Source organism: Nicotiana sylvestris, chromosome 5, assembly GCF_000393655.2.
Source record: "Nicotiana sylvestris chromosome 5, ASM39365v2, whole genome shotgun sequence".
Taxonomy (NCBI): Eukaryota; Viridiplantae; Streptophyta; class Magnoliopsida; order Solanales; family Solanaceae; genus Nicotiana; species Nicotiana sylvestris.
Window position 1 is genome coordinate 126,531,174 of NC_091061.1, and position 16,222 is coordinate 126,547,395.

The window sequence follows — 16,222 nt, forward strand, 5'->3', positions numbered from 1 at the left end:
CTCATTTCAAACTAACCAACTTGCATATATCAATTTGACAACCATACAAATCTCGTACCTACTTGCCTATCCATCCTCCCATTTTTTGCTCCAAATTATTTTTACTCTAGGTATTTCTTTATTCATTTTAATTTTATGGGTTTGATTGAACTCAAAAGTTACTTCCACTACTATTCTATACGACTTTTCATTTTTTATTTTTAATATATTGGTTATTACAAAATCGAAACATTAATTTGACGTATGTATTGTAGTTATGATAGTATAAGAGAATATTAAAGCAACATGTGTTTGGTTGTTCTCTGTTTTGTTCTTTTTGAGAATATCTCCTCCAATAATCCCTGTAAAAGGATAGAAGTTTTTATAATCTACGTATCTTCTTTATTTTCTGGAATCTTAATACTACCGTACCAAACTCCAATTTGGTGGGGACGAACCGAAAAAGCATGTTCTAACGAAGTAATAAGTCCCAACTACAAAAACTCAAAATATATTAAGGGGTCTTTTGGTTGGAATACGATTTATATTGGTATAAGTTATGCCGGTATAAGTTATATTGGGATAAGTTATGCTGGGATAATTATGTTGGAATTGTTGTTTATTCATTATTTGGTATGTTGTATTAAGAATGACATTGCATAATTTCTAAGAAGAAGGTATAAGTTATATCAGTGCTAATTACCCCACCTTCTATAAGGTATGAGTTATTTCGGTGTTAAAATTAACACCGAGATAACTTATACCTGATTTGCTAACCAAACAGAGTATTAATGTGATATTAAATTTTTATACCACCCTTATATACCTCATACCAAATGACCCCTAAGAGGGTGTCTGGATGAGCTTATTTTAAGTGCTTATTGGCTTTTAAATACTTTTTTAGTTTGTGTGGTGTTTGGCAATGATGAAAAATACTTAAAGGAATTTTTACATTCCTATACACTATATGAAATTATATTACCCTCCCTACTCAAGTTTTACCATAATTACATTTTATATATCCAATTACCATTTATGTACATTTTGAGGGAATTAATGATAATAATTAGTGTCCTAAAATTACTAACATATCTTCTACTCCCCCACGTTTCTCTCTCCACATCCCACCCCCTCCCCCACGTATCTTGCACTCACCCACGATTCCACCATTGACAACCATTAAAAAGATTTGAAGCTTTGAATTCAAATTTGGGTTTTCAAACAATATTATTTGTTTGAATTTGGATGTTATTGCAAAGAATTGGGAATTCTTTCTACGTCTCTCTCTATCTCTCAATCCCTAATTTCAGTAATATAAATCAAAGGAAAAGAGAGCAACAATTCCACCATTGACAGCCATTAAAAAGCTTTGAAGTTTTGAATTCAAATTTGGGTTTTCAAAAATTATTATTTGTTTGGATTGGGTGTTGTTGCAAATAATTTGGAATATGGTTTGGAGTTTATATCTCAATTTTGAGGGGTTTTGGTGAAGATTAGACTTGGTTTTAGCTGAATTTCAAATTGAAACTCGAAGAAAAAGAAGAAGAAAAAGAAGACATAATATACATGATATTTGCGAAATTGTAGAAAAATTGTATTCTGTTGTTTATATATTTTTCTTTTATTTATTTAACTATTGTATGAAAGTTGAACAACATTGTATAAAAATTATATTTAAGTTGTATGATATTGTAGTTGTATATAACTTGGTAGAAATAATGTGTGAAGGTTGTAGGTAAATTGTATAATATATAATTAGTTATATGAAATTTATTTTTACTATGTATAAATTAGATACAAAATATACAAAAGACATATTGTATAAATTTTTGTATAAATTTTGTATTCAAGTTTTATGTTATTGTAGTTGTATTTAGCTGGGTAGAAATAATGTGTGAAAGTTGTATAATATTTAATTAGTTGTATGAAATTTATTTTTAGTATGTATAAAAGGTGTTGATAAGTTATAAAAAATTGTATAAAATTTATTTTTAGTTTATATGATATTGTAGATGTATCAAATTTGTATTAAAGTTTTACGAAATTTATTTTTTAATTTGTATGTTGTTGTACCATACAAATTTATCATCTCTCTGTTCCAATTCGTTGTGCTCTAAACATATGTCATGTTCAACTGTAATAAGTAAATTTCTTTGAATGATTTCTTCATTTTAAAGGTTTATAATACAGAAAAAAATTGGTTCAAATAATACATAATACATAAATTTTAATGTTGAGTGAAGATGAAATTACAGAAACAAGTATAAGTTTCAGTTCTTTTGCTTGCTTCAGGGAAGCTTGTTTATTATGTTTGCTCCTACAAATAAATTTCTTGACCCATCTTTGATTCACAATTTAATTTACTCAAAAACATGCATCAATTTTTAAGATTTAGATCGTATATGTCACCATAGTTTTAGTTCGATTCCACCTAGTATTTTGAAGATTTAATTGGAAAAAGAAGATAGACAAAAGTTCGACAAACTGACAACACATAAACTAAGGCGGACAAGGTGTGAAGGAAAGAGAAGAGCAGAAAAAAAGGAAGAGGGAAAAGGGTATAATTAAATCCTTTAGTTGAAGACACTAATAATGGATTGAGAGCCTTTTAATGTGGAATGTATATATTTTGTAAACAAAACTTGTGTATGTAGGGTAATTTATATTTAGGGTAATAAAGTTTCCAATAGTATATAGGAATGAAAAAAATCTCATACCTAAAAGCACTTAGGCATAAAAAGTACAAAAATAAGCCAAAAGCTCAAAGTTAGGTATTGCCAATTTAACTTTTAGCTTAAAAACTACTTTTTATAAGCCAATCCAAACAACCCCTGAATTATATGCACTGCTACTAATTTTTTTTTTGACATTAATTCATCTATTGTAGCATGTCACATGATTTATTTTCTAGATCATTCATCACATGATTTTTTTTACATCCCATATATTTCGTATATGACCTGAGGTGTAAAAATTATTTTATAGGAGTATTTGTTAGTGTATAAAATTAAATTTAAAATATACATATACAAATGTCATTAAACCAAGTCAGAAGGGTATTTTGGTCCAAAAGAGTTCTAAATCGCAGAGATGTTTGTCGTGATCATTAATGTCGTGATCAGGAGCTTTCCTGGCATATATGATATAACAACCCCCCCCCCCTCCCCGGGCCTTCAAGCCTCTCCTTCTTAGAAATACCCCCTTTTCCCTATGTAACGTTCCACATTCACCCACCCCCCCCAAACCAAAAAACCTACCCCCTCTCTCTCTCCCCGGATTTATACACGAATATTTGCACACACACAACACGCACACCACACACACCACAATGCAGTTGGGGAAATAGAGCAGTCGAAATCTGTGTTTTCGCTTGTAAGAATGGCGGTGAATTCGAGCGAAGAGGTGAGAGGCTTCGGTGAACGTTATGATGCTTTATTTGAATCAATTGAGCTTTGTTAAAATAGTGATGTGTTATTTGAATCAATTGAGCTTTTGTTGCGGGTTTTATTCAGTAATGTAAGCTGCATTGTGCTGTTCTCGTTGTTTTCTGGTTCGCATTTTGATTATTAATGGAATTCTAGTTCGCGTATTGCAATTAATCTCTTTATGGATGTCTAATCTGAGTTCATTTGCGGACAGTTAAATGTTAACTGTCATTTTTGTAGAAATTGTGAAGATACGACTTTCTCAAACAGTGAGAATGATTGCGATATTTGAGTCAATTGTGTTTTTTCTTTCTTATTTTTTCTTCTCTTTATTGCAAGCTGCTTCGTATTTTTTGTGGTTCGTTTTTTTATTTAAATTTTTGTAAGGAATTATGTGTTCCCTGATGCAATTGATCTGCTTGTAAATGCGAAAACCGAGTTCATTGCGGTCCTTGAATCTGCCATTTGTACAGTGGGTTAAATGTTTATAACTGCCATTTCTGTAGAAATTATGAAGATAAAAGTTTTTGCAAGTAGTACAAGCGGTAATGTGACAGTTGGATCTATTGAGATGTTCTCTTTTTAGTTTTGTTTCCCTTTTTTTGTGGTGTATATTAAGCTGCATTTTGATGTTCTCATTGTTTTGTGATTCGGATATTTATTTGTGTGTTTTTCTGGTGGAATTTGGCTCTGTAATTCATTCAACCTGTTGTTTGATGTTTTAGACTGAGTTCACTGCAATGTGTTGTGTGAATACAAATTCGATGTGCATGTAGTGCCAAAATGTTTGTCACAGTCATTCCAGTGGCATATTTTATTTTCTGAAGAAATTTTTTCAGATATAGTTGGAGATATGAAAGTTTATTATCATAATATTGTGTGATTGCATTTTAGAGTTAGATATGTCTTTGAAGGAACTTTTATTTTCTATTTACAAGAAGATACTTTTTCTTCCTATATGTCTAAGCTTTGGTGGGAGTTACCTGGTACATGTGCTGGTGGAAGGTAGCAGGTATTCGGTAAAATAGTTGAGGTGCGCACAAGTTGGCGCGGACACCACTGTCATTAAAAAAAATCCTTTATTCTTTTTCTTCTTTCATCAGCAAAGTGGAGGTCTTAAATTGAGTCCAGTTACTATTCCCTAGACTACATTCAGCATTAAACAGTCTTTAGACACTACCGGAGATTTTTCAGTTTTTAGTATTTTATCTATGCTTTGATGGTTTTCTTGCATTAATTGAGTAGTGAAAAAGTTAAAATTTTTTGTCTCTGTCTCTAGATATTCTTTCTTGTGTAGTTCTATTTGTTTTGTTTTATGTTCTGTCACTATCTAATACGCGCTGGCATTAAGTTAAAATGCTACATTCTGATGCTTTTGTCATTGCTGAAAGTAGGGACCATTGAAGCGAACATTTGATTGGCAAATCTTTTGATTTGAAGTGAAATATTTATTTGTTTTGTATCTTGTGCTTATAAGAGAGGGTTCATTCTATGAGATGAACAAGGGTAGCGGCAGAATTATCTATTATAGCTCTGTGTTTCTTAACACGTCTGTCTACTTTAGCAGCAGACTTAAGTATCATAGCTCTGGGTTTCTTAACAAGATCTTTCTACTTAGTAATTCCCCATATTTTCTTGTCAAAGGTAGAATGCCCATTTTGTATCTTATTGGTGATGGCAGTGAGATTAGTAAAATATTATAGAGTTGATTTAGAATCAGAATTAAAGATCTCTTGGTGGCAGCTCAGTTCTTAAAATCGTATTAGGATTTGCATAACACAATTGAAGGTGAACCTCATTTCTGCTTTCAAGGGTTAATAAGATGACCTTGTTTCCCATATCCTTTCTTAGTATGGCATTTGCTGTCACATTTTCTCTGAACGACTTGAACTGAATCAACTTCCAGCTTGGTCCGTGTAAGGTAAACTGTAATGTGGCAATGAACAATCATCCTGGGCTATTGCGGCTTAAACCTTTTAATACTAAGATATCATTTTAGTGTAACAAAGTCCCTCATCCAAACAGCAAGAAGATCCATACTATGATCGTATGTGTTGTTATCTTCCTTTAGGCAATAGGTAATATTTTGTTTGCACCTGCTACCTTTTATCTGAGCTTTTCCGTATCACCAGAATTATTTATTTCCGATTTTTTTTTTTCCCAAACTCTTTTTCCCGAATAATGAGAACTTAAAGCTCACATTTGGGATGCTAGTTCATTATCATATCTGCTTCTCTATTTATTTAGTAATCTCTTCGAATTCTTTAATTTAGGGCACTGAAATCGCAATAACTCTTTCTATTTTTCAGCAAAGCCAAGATTCCCTGAATGTTGTAGAATTACTGGCTGAAGGAACCACAGGCCCTCTGTGTGAATCACATTTAGACATGGTAAACCTATCCAATCTAAATTTTGTGAAGACGCCAATCTCAATGGATGCCGAATCAAATGGCCGAAACCATGCCAACCTGAAGAACGGTAGCACAGATGTTGATGGCTCATATATTTTGGATATAGATACTGAGAAAGGAAAATCTGAGGCACCTAAATCCATTCAGGAAATGGGTGGGAATGTGAAGACGGATGATTGTATAGCTGTAAGTTCTTTTAATGAATTTAACAATTTCGCCATAATCACATGTGAGGACATTATATTTTGCATATCAAAAGGATTTTTCCTACAGGGCTTCTTTTCTTATATGGTATTATTTTGATCTCTAATTTAGTATTTCGTCAAATGTAATGCCAAACTTTGACATATCAATTGCATTTCAGAGGATGTTGCAGAGAGAAATTGCATCACTGATGGGAGGAAAGTTCATGCAACTCCTGATGAATCACAGTGTTGAGTTGCCCAAATTTGCTTGTAAAGGTAGACGTTCTTCTGCAATCACTCTGATATTCATTTTCCAGATGAATTTTGTTTTAGATGAGGACTGTTCTTCCCCCTCTACATTTCTCTTTGCGATATTCTAAAACACATTTTGACCAAATTGACTGAAGTCAACTGGATGCTTCTAATGAGCTTGAATATTGTTAGGGCATCTTCCTAGATCTTCACTCCTATATATAAATATTTAACTAATGTTCCAAAAATATTCAAAACCAAAAACTATTTCTTCAGGAGTATGACAGATCTGGTTGCTCTTTCGTGAAATAACTGAAGCATGTAACAGTATCTAATTTTCGTAATTGTGTTACATGTTGATTAAAAAGATAAGATTCTCTAAGAATTAGTGGTTCTCCAGAAATAGCTTTACAGCGTACTTGTGGACAACTCCTTCTGTGATCCATGCTGCTTCATTTTCCAACTATCAGGTCTCTGAAGTTGATAATAATAGCATGAGTGGCAATACGAAGTACCATAATGACATGCAAGTGTTCTATTAGGTTATAATTTCAATTATTTTCCTCCTTAGTTATGCGAAAGCCAAAACTTACCACTCTAACCTACTCCAAAATCTGTAGTCAAGCACCTAATGTTTGTCCTTTTCCCCTGTTATCAATAGAGTTCTGAAAGGCGACTAGTGCATCCTTTGAAATCCACTTGCTAAAGCTCTTCTTGCAGTCGCACTGGGGAACGCTGTAAAGCATTGTCACCCAATCAATTACCATTTCAATATTTCAAATTGAAATAAAATTGGCTTACCATGTGCATGAAGTGCTCCCCATAAATCTGCTCTTTTTATTACCTGAAGACTTCTTTATGGATGAGAATGCTTGATGGTTTTCCCAGACTTATAACTTGTTATTTCTAGTCTATTAATCTAAACATGTGTTTTACCATGATGTATTATCTAATATACTTGACACTGAAGTTGGCTTTGCAACTGCTATGATTAGTCAGCATCAGTAGTTATCAGTAGTCATCCTATCTTCTATTATCATTAAGTAGTTGATAGTTTCCGTATGATAAAGAGCACTTAAGTTATACTGTTGTACTACTGAGATGAAAACTTTATAAGTGATTCTTGATTTATATGGCAGATAAATGTTTGACCGAGAAAGTATATGATGCATCTAGCAACAAACTCAGAAAATACAAGCGCTCTGCATCTTTTAATTCAAGAAGAATTGTTCTCCTTTTCTCATTCCTGTAAGTTTAATCCCCGAAAACTATTCTTCTTATCTTATGCTGCTTTCCTTTTTGGTGCTAAAAAATTATAATTCATTACCAACAATCGACGTTATATTTATTTCTCGTAATCTGTTAAGTCGATGAAGTTTGTGGATATTAATCATCCACATTTTTAACATGAATTAAAGAAAATAGACATTGTGATAATGAGTTGTCCTGTTCATACATTTGCATGAATGAATGAATATGGAACAAGTATTGCACAGCCAACCATAATTATTGAAGGCAGAAATGCTTCACCAAGCTAATGGTTGTGAAAACTGTGAATTTTGTATCTCTCCATCCCTTGATTTGGAGATTATAAATTAACTTTTCTATCTATTTGTCAAATGGAACTTTCAACTTCTACGTCTTTCTTTGTCAAACACGCGCAAGAGCCCCCCCCCCCCCTCCTCTCTCTCTTTTTTTTTTTTTTTTGTGAGATGGAAAACATTTTGTAAGGGAATAATAAGGTTAAAAGCTTTTAACTACTGCAGACAGGATAGGGATGATAAGGTTAATAGGATGTGGTAAGCTTTTAACTACTGCAGACAGGATAGGGATGACAAGGTTAATAGGATGTGGTTGATGTTTATTATAAGAGGCAGGGTTGCCTTTGTTTTGGGGTTTGGGCCGCTCACTAGATTTTGAGTTACATTGTTTAGACAACTTAATGACCTGTTTTTTTTTTTTTTTTGGGGGGGGGGGGGGATTTTGTGGCTGCTTTTTCCTTTTTCATCATCTTGGGTTATGGTGATTAGACAACATATGATGAGAGGAAAGAATATTTTGTTTTTTAGTAGATAAGTTAGGAAGGGAAGATATACTGGTTTGCTAACCATGAGGCAAAGTAGCCTATTCCAAAGGAGTAGTCATTAATCAATAGGTTTCTAATTGCATGTATTTCCTTTTCAGAACCTACTAATCAGAGTTGAATACAGATATTTTTGATGTCATGTATTATACCAAGTGTTCTCTTCTATTTCTTCTGATAGTTATAAGTTGTTAATAGGCTCATCTCCATAGATGATTCTACTGCGAAATACACTGAGTACTTAATTATCTATTCGGAAAGAATATGTATGAGAAAAGTCATCTAAACATCAAACAAGAATCAAGACAGTAGTATTTATCAGTCTCTACTGGAGATTAGTTATAATGTTTAAATATTCTTGAAAAAGAAATATGGATGAGGATGGCTATGGGGCACAAAAGTATTAGCATAATTGTCTGTAAGACTGAGCCAATTTGAAAGGCATGTGATTAGAAATGTTGATTCATTGCGGTCGTTGTATGTTTTCTTTTTTGGAGGAATAGATATGCCTGTAAGTATGAATGAAGCCTAGGAAGAAATAAAGGACAATTTTCTGAAATAAATTGCTATATTGACAAAATGGTTCCTTATTTCTTTTTTTTTTGAGTATGTTTTCTTTTTGGAGGAATCGATCTTCCTGTAAGTATGAATGAAGCCTAGGAAGAAATAAAGGACAATTTTCAGAAATAAATTGTTACAGTATATTATATAACCGATGGATATATATGATGTTAGCTAATTTGCAGCGACATTCTTTTCAATTTAAGTGCGAGTATGTGGAAGAGATGCATACGACTTTAGTTACATGGTCTCTTTTGCTCTAGAATGTACATGTCTTTTTCTGTTACTACTTCTTTAGTTGTTATATCTTCTATATAGCAAGCAATTGACTAAGCTCTCTCCCTTTCCCAGGTCGAGCATGGGGACAATCATACTCATTTACCTTACTTTAAGAGTTAGAATGAGCATTGATGGGGCTGGTAATATTTAGTCTCTGCTTCTCTTGTCATCCACTCACACCCATCATTTGTGAAAAGAGTTTTGCTAGGAATGTAAGCTTTTCAATGAATATCTTTCTCGATTGTATTTCTTCTTTAATGTTCAATGAGTAGGAATCCTTCGTCATCTGTACATAAAGCTAGCAGTTAGTATACAAGCTGATCAATTTGCTGCGTGTTGCTTTCCAGTTAAGTTTTGCTTAGTGTATGTTTCTCAAGAAGAGAGATGGAGAAAGCATACCCCCCCCCCCCACACAAAAAATCCTTTACTGGAAGTGTGGTTTTCCCGTTGAAGCTTTTAACAATTTAGAAGGGAAAACTAGTAAAACGTATGGGAAAATACATTTTAGTCGTGTGGTGAAAACCAATCACTGTGCATAGTTCTTACTCTACTGCTTCTAATGGTTGGCTAGTTCATCAATTTGATGTTAAAAACACATTCTTATATGGTACTCTTAGTCGATTGGTATCCATGGAAAAATCTACTGATTTGATTCACCCAAACTTTTCTCTTAATGTTTGTGGGTTGAATAAAGCAATATAGCTTAAATAGACCTCAACAACAACAACAACGACCCAGTATAATCCCGCTAGTGGGGTCTGGGGAGGGTAATATGTACGCAGATCTTACCCCTATCCCGAAGGGTAGAGAGGCTGTTTCCAGGAGACTCTCGGCTCAAAAAAGCAATAGGAGAAGATATATTAGTACCATAAAAATGCATAATAAAAATAACAACAATATATAAGAGATATGAAATATAGAAATACGAAATACGAAAATACGAAATAGATGGCTGGTATAAGTATAACTAGAAGGTAAAACCCTGCATCAATAGACGACCAATGACCTTCCTGGTCTAACTCCTAACTGGATAGTCTCACTTAAATAGACCTCAAAGATGTGGTTATTCTGTTACCTGTTTTGTAATGTTAAGTCTGTATCTGTCTCTCTTTCTTCTATATCCTTTTTAGACGCTACTAATTTGTCTCATTTTTCTAATCCCACTCAATATCGGAGCCTTTTTCTCTGTCTTCTATCTCACTTCTAATCTTCCTGATCTTGCTTTCGCGCGCTCAATCAAGTGTCTCGGTTCATGTCTCTCCCTCGGATGTACACAGTGCTGTAGAAAAATCGTATAGAAACGCAAAAGCCTCAGGTGTTTGGGGTTGGAGAGCAGGGGTCTGAGGTTTCAAAAGGCAAGTGCCAATGACATGTATTTATTTATCATAAAAGGGGAGAAAAGAAGGTGTCATTCACAAGTGTCCTAACACAGGCTAAAAGTCTAACTGAAATGATGGACTTTCATCATGAACGGCAGAGAGAATGGGCAAAAGAAACGAATTCCTGAATTGGGAAAACAAAAGCCGTTACATAACAGCAACAAGTGCATCTTCAATGATTTCCTACTCGTCGGAACCAAAAGGATTTGTACGAACTGAACTGACAAAAAATTCTTTTTTATCTAAGAATCTAGCTAATTGAACATCGTAATAATAACTGGATGAAACTGCATTTTCCTGTATCCAACTTCTTTATCTCTGTCTTCCACTTAAAGTACAAAATTTAGCAAGCACAACCTCCCTCTTGCCTGCTCCGTGTTAGATGTATCTGTTGTAGGCTTCAATTCACGTCGACCATATCTTCTGATTTTGTGAACGATAGTGTTAAGCAGCAGCAATATTTCGGAATAGAGCTTAGAATCTACTAGCAATCTAAGATTTTGTCTTCATTTTAGAGCATTTGAAGTTGCACTAGTATTTTTCATCAGTTCAATGCCAATTCTCCAACTACGAAATACTTCTCTCAAGTGAACGAACAGAAGTGGATGCCCAAAATTGTCTATAAAATAAGATTCAAGAGCAAGACCACACACTACGGATTTGCAAATCTATGATGGATGCCAAAAGCAAAATCCTAAATATGAATTAGATCAAGTCATGCCAATGTAAAATAGAGAGCAAAATACCAAATAACTAGAAGAATGCACACAACACCTTGATAAGCAGGCAATACAATAGTTAAAAAGGAATATATTAAGAAAAGAAACATCCATCTTGATAAACCCCGCATAACTTGAAGAACACATGGATACCTCTGATATCCTCCAATACATAGGACTTTTGCTAGGACTAACATTCTGTCCGAGGTGAATTACTTCGTTAAAGCATGATCTTGTGTCAACATTTCATTTCTAACCATGCCTGATATGTAATTGATTCTAAATATGCAAAATTATTAATTTCTCTACTTTTGATTTTATTCAATGCAAAGCATGTAGATTTTGCTTAAGTGGCAAAACTAATCTTCTGTCCTAGATGTATCAGTTGGACTAGGTGTTTAACCAAAAAATGAATTTTTAGTCAAAGCTAGAATTTAGAAGAACACGGGTTACTGATAATCAAAAGAATGTATAAAAGGGAGTAATTTAGGTAGCAAGAGAGTAATCAAGAGAAAAACAAGTAAACCAAAGTTTTATATCAATAGTATTTCCTCTCCTTACAATTGATCAGATGTCTACCTTTTATAGATATCTTGGAGATATACGTTTTGTCCAAATCATACTGAGGCTATTATGAGTAATTAAAGACATTTAATGCTACGTTACATAATCATTATATTCAATACAAATTCTCTAACGTATTCCACATTTAATGCCTATTAAATGCCGTATCTGCACTCTTTTCTAACGTCAGATTCATTCCTTTTGACTCTCGGACATAAATGACTTAGATAGGTACGAGTGCTAGGTTATTTGTATTCCTGCCTGTGCCTCTTCCTCTGCTATTTACTCGTATCTGTTACAACTCGTGCCTCTTGGCTAGTTGTAATTCTTTGATCATTTGACCAGTCTACGTGTTTCGACACGTATTTGTCACGTCACTTTTATATTTAAATACAATTTTTCCAATACAGATAGTCCCCCCACTTTCCATTTATTCATCAGTTGAATATTTGGGAAGTGGATTTCATTAAAAGAGAAATTTTGTCACCATTAATGCTATGACAAAATTGACGCTTCAATTGTCGCTTCCATTTAATGCTCCGTACACATGTCTTTTTTTCATTAGTTTTGCAGTTTTGCAGCCCTTTTTCAAGGCTTTTTACGGCTCCACTATTTACGAAGTGCTAGTTATCATTATTATGGTCCTTCCATCACTGCACTTTTATCTTTGGCGGTGGCGTATTAATATAAATATAACTTTTCTCCTTGTCTTTTACCACATAAAGCTTATTGAACACTTAATTCCTCATATTCTTCTTCTTTGCTATGTCTTCACTAAATCCTAACCCTAGGAGAGTTCCCATTGTTGATACCTTCCCTAGCGCCCCCATTAGACATAGAAGGGGAGGTAGACTTCGTAGCTTAGGGTCTACTCGCGGTGGTAGTTCGTCTGTACCTTCACCTAGTTCTGGTCCTTCTTCCAGAACCAGAGGTTCCCTTTCTCACAGATCTTCTTCTAGGGATAAAGAACCTTCTGAACCATTACGTGAACCTTTAGTAGAGGAAATAGTCCCTACAAAATTATCTTTTTACCATGATAAAGAATCTCTCAGAAACCAGGTTTCCGCCTTAAATCGTGCTGACGCTTACCCCACTCAAATTACAGAAATTTTAACTCCTGTAGTTCGCAAAGACTGCCATTGGAGTAATGATTTTTCCATTATTATCCCTAATCCAAATCAGAGATTACTTCTTACTTGACTGGGTTCTCTTTTGTTTATACATACCCTTTCACTTTAGGGTTCAAACCAGCTATTGACCCAGTTATTCTTGAATTTTGCCGTTTCTTTAATGTCTGTTGGGTCAAATTGGCCCAATCATATGGAGGGTTGTTGCATGTTTGAGGCATCTAACCAATTTGGCTGACGATTCCTTTACTTTCCCTCGCCTGATTCATCTTTACTCCCCTAGAGTTTTCCGTAATGGCGTTTTTACCCTAGTGGTCAGGAGTAAGAGGGTTTTAGTAAGCCCTGAAGATGACAAAGACCGTGACTGGTATGCCCGATTTGTTACTGCCCCCAGTGTTGGTTTAGTGGGTGAGAATAACGTTCCCTTCTCTGAGAAGTGAAATTTTGCACGTAAGTCTTTTAGCCATCTCGTACCTTTTTCCTTCAAGTTTATCAACTTCTCTAATTTTTGCTCCTCCTTTTTTTTTTTAGAAACCATGAGAGTGGTGGAAAATATTCCCAATTTTTGTGGTTGGGTAGATAAATTGCTGAAGGCCGCACCAATAGATGGTAGGTCTTGGAAAACACTTTCTAACCGTTACGGTTGGAAAGTAAAGACTCATGGTAAGAGTTTTTATTTCATCTTTCACGCATGTATATATTTTTCTTTATGGTTCTAACTTCCATCCTTCTTTTTATTAGGATTTGCTATTCGAGGAGTTACTGCTGAAGCAGTTGCGGCCTTTCGTGTCTCTTCGGGAATCCGTACTCCTTCAGGAACCCGTATCTCTTTAGAAAGAGCCCGAGAAATAGTCTTGGGTTCTTCTTCTGCAAAAAGGAAAACTGTTGAAGAAGGATACTCTGAAGAAGAGGAAGATGGGGGTTCCCTGGTGACGAGACCACGAGCTAGGAGACGCATCATCTCTGATGACGAAGTTGAAGTTTCCCCTCGTCTTTCTGTTCCTCTTACCGAACCTGTTGAAACCCCAGTAATAATTCCTAACGATGACGTCACTCCCCATGATACCCATGAATCTATTGATCAACTTTTCTTCAGTGGTTTTGGCAGTGGAAGTTTAGGGCCTATTTTAGACGAAATACCCTTATCTTCTTTCTCAACTTCCGTGCCTATGATTCCTTCCTTACCAGCCCCAACTGTTTCTGTTCCTTCTTCTACTGTTTTCACTTCCTCTACCGCTCCTCCTTCAACAACTCCCCCTCCTATCGTTCACCATACGAAAGCGAGCTCTTCAAGTAGAAGTGCCGCTATGAAGAGGGTAACCATTGAAGTTCCTACTGATAGCAGCCTTTTGAGGAAGTCAGGTCAGGTAGACGTATGGCTGGAACCTTTAATCGGTCCAATTGAAAAAGCAAAGCTGGAGAGCCATAGTTCCCTGACTCTAATGAATGATATTGTACATGCCACTTTGAAGGTACTTTCCTTCTCTCCCTTCTTTACCTTATAGAATTTTTTTTTATCTTTGGGATTCTTATATTCTTATTTCCTTTCCTTTTTTTAGGCCAATCTTATCAGCACAAAAATGATGAGCAGAATCCTTCTCTTGGAGAAGGTAGCACGTGATTTTCAATTGGAGGCGATCAATTGGAAGGAACTATTTGAGAGTGCACAAATTAATATGGAAGATTTACAAGAAGGCAAGAGCACCCTAGAACAGCAGGTGCGGGCTTTAACTTCAGAGTTAGCGGTTGCAAAGGCTTCCTCAAGCCAAGCAGAAAAAGACAAAGAACATATCGAATCTTCCTTCTCAGAGCAACAATCTAAAGCCAACGAAGAGAACAGAGAGTTGAAGGCTCTTTTGAGTCAAAAAGAAGTTTACGCTGGGGAGCTCGAGCAAAGCTTAATTCAAGCACAAGAAGACCTTCGAGTCTCGGCTGACAAGGTTCGTGCTTTAGAGAGCTCCCATACCTCTCTTCAAGCTTCTTACAACTCTGCCTTGGCTGAAAACGAAGAGCTAAGAATGAGATTGCTGATTGGGAAAAGGATTATCTGACCCTTGAAGAAAAATCTATTGTTGAGGTAAGTTTGGCATTTTTGAATTCTCGTCTAGATACCCTAATTGAAGCTGGCCAAGAAAACTTCAACCTGGAGTCGGAGTTAGCTAAGATCAATGAAACCATTGAAAAGCTCAGCAAACTCAGGACTTCCCTTCTCCCGTGGTTGAAGCTCCCGTAAATGTTGAAGCTGATACGGGTATCCCAACTCTGTCAAGCCCAATCGAGCCTGTTGCTGCAAGCCAAGTTGAAACCACACCTGTTGATGCTCCTGCCCAAATTGAGACCACTGCTATTGATGCTCCTGCTTTAGTTCCGCAAACTTCTCAGTGACCAGTTTTAATCATTTGAATGATTTTGTTTTTTGTTTTTATTTTGGAAAATTGTAATCAAACCCTTAGCTTCATTTGAGGGTTGGATTTGGAAACGCAAGTCCCCAAGTCTTTTATGGGGCAATTTGTATAAACAATTTCATAGCTTTATGACTAAGTTCGTACTTAGTTTTAAGTTTTTAGATATTAAGAAGTTTTTCATGTTATTATCTTAAACTTCTGGCCGCTTTATTCTTGCCTTTATTTTTAAGGAATTATAGAATAATTCGCATTTTTGTTCTTCGAAAATGCTTCTGTTAATCTCATGACTAACTAATTAAACATGAGTTTTATAAAAGAGGGCTCTTTTATATTTCGACACTTAATGAAGAAGACGTCTCAACTTCATAATGGTGTTATCATACGATAAAAGAAATATGAACATACATGTTTCTTTGAAATAACTTTGACAAGTTTTGAACAATACTTTACATGTATTTGAATTACATCTATAACTTTCTCGTAACTGTTTTTCTTGTAACATATTTTTTCAAAAGAAGAATAATAGACACAGTTTTTTTTCTTCTTATAACCCGTTTTAGTACATAGCCTTTACCCTAACTATAGTGAGGTTTTTCTTTGGCCTTAGCTCGTGTCTTCATCTCGTGACCTTGTGACTTTTACTCTGCACTTGACTCTTTTAGGCTTGATTTTTCTTAATTTTCGTTGCCTTCTTTATACACATATCTGTTTATATTATGTAGTCCCCCAAGTGTTTGAGTGTTGAAGTATGAAGCCTCGAACACTTGATAGATTCTCTCGTTTGGTCCTTTTCCTGAAAAGGAAAAACATACGGGACTCAGAGATGCGATTTTAGATGAAGTCTGCTTAATCC

At 35.0% G+C, this 16,222-nt stretch overlaps 1 protein-coding gene across 1 annotated transcript; it reads left to right on the forward strand.

The window, feature by feature from the left end:
- The first annotated feature begins 3,147 nt into the window (after positions 1 to 3,147).
- Positions 3,148 to 9,509, forward strand: LOC104234920 (uncharacterized). The gene is made up of 5 exons (XM_009788568.2): positions 3,148 to 3,381; positions 5,714 to 6,001; positions 6,180 to 6,276; positions 7,392 to 7,500; positions 9,248 to 9,509. The coding sequence occupies exons 1-5, from the start codon at positions 3,358 to 3,360 to the stop codon at positions 9,324 to 9,326; spliced, it is 597 nt and encodes a 198-aa protein (XP_009786870.1). The 5' UTR covers positions 3,148 to 3,357; the 3' UTR covers positions 9,327 to 9,509.
- The last annotated feature ends 6,713 nt before the right edge of the window (positions 9,510 to 16,222 follow it).

Excerpts from the sequence above, each read along its gene's own strand:
- LOC104234920 (XM_009788568.2), top strand. The coding sequence starts at position 3,358 with ATGGCGGTGAATTCGAGCGAAGAG. Across the intron at positions 3,382-5,713 it reads CGGTGAATTCGAGCGAAGAG|CAAAGCCAAGATTCCCTGAA; the intron begins GTGAGAGGCTTC and ends TCTATTTTTCAG. Across the intron at positions 6,277-7,391 it reads GCCCAAATTTGCTTGTAAAG|ATAAATGTTTGACCGAGAAA; the intron begins GTAGACGTTCTT and ends TTTATATGGCAG.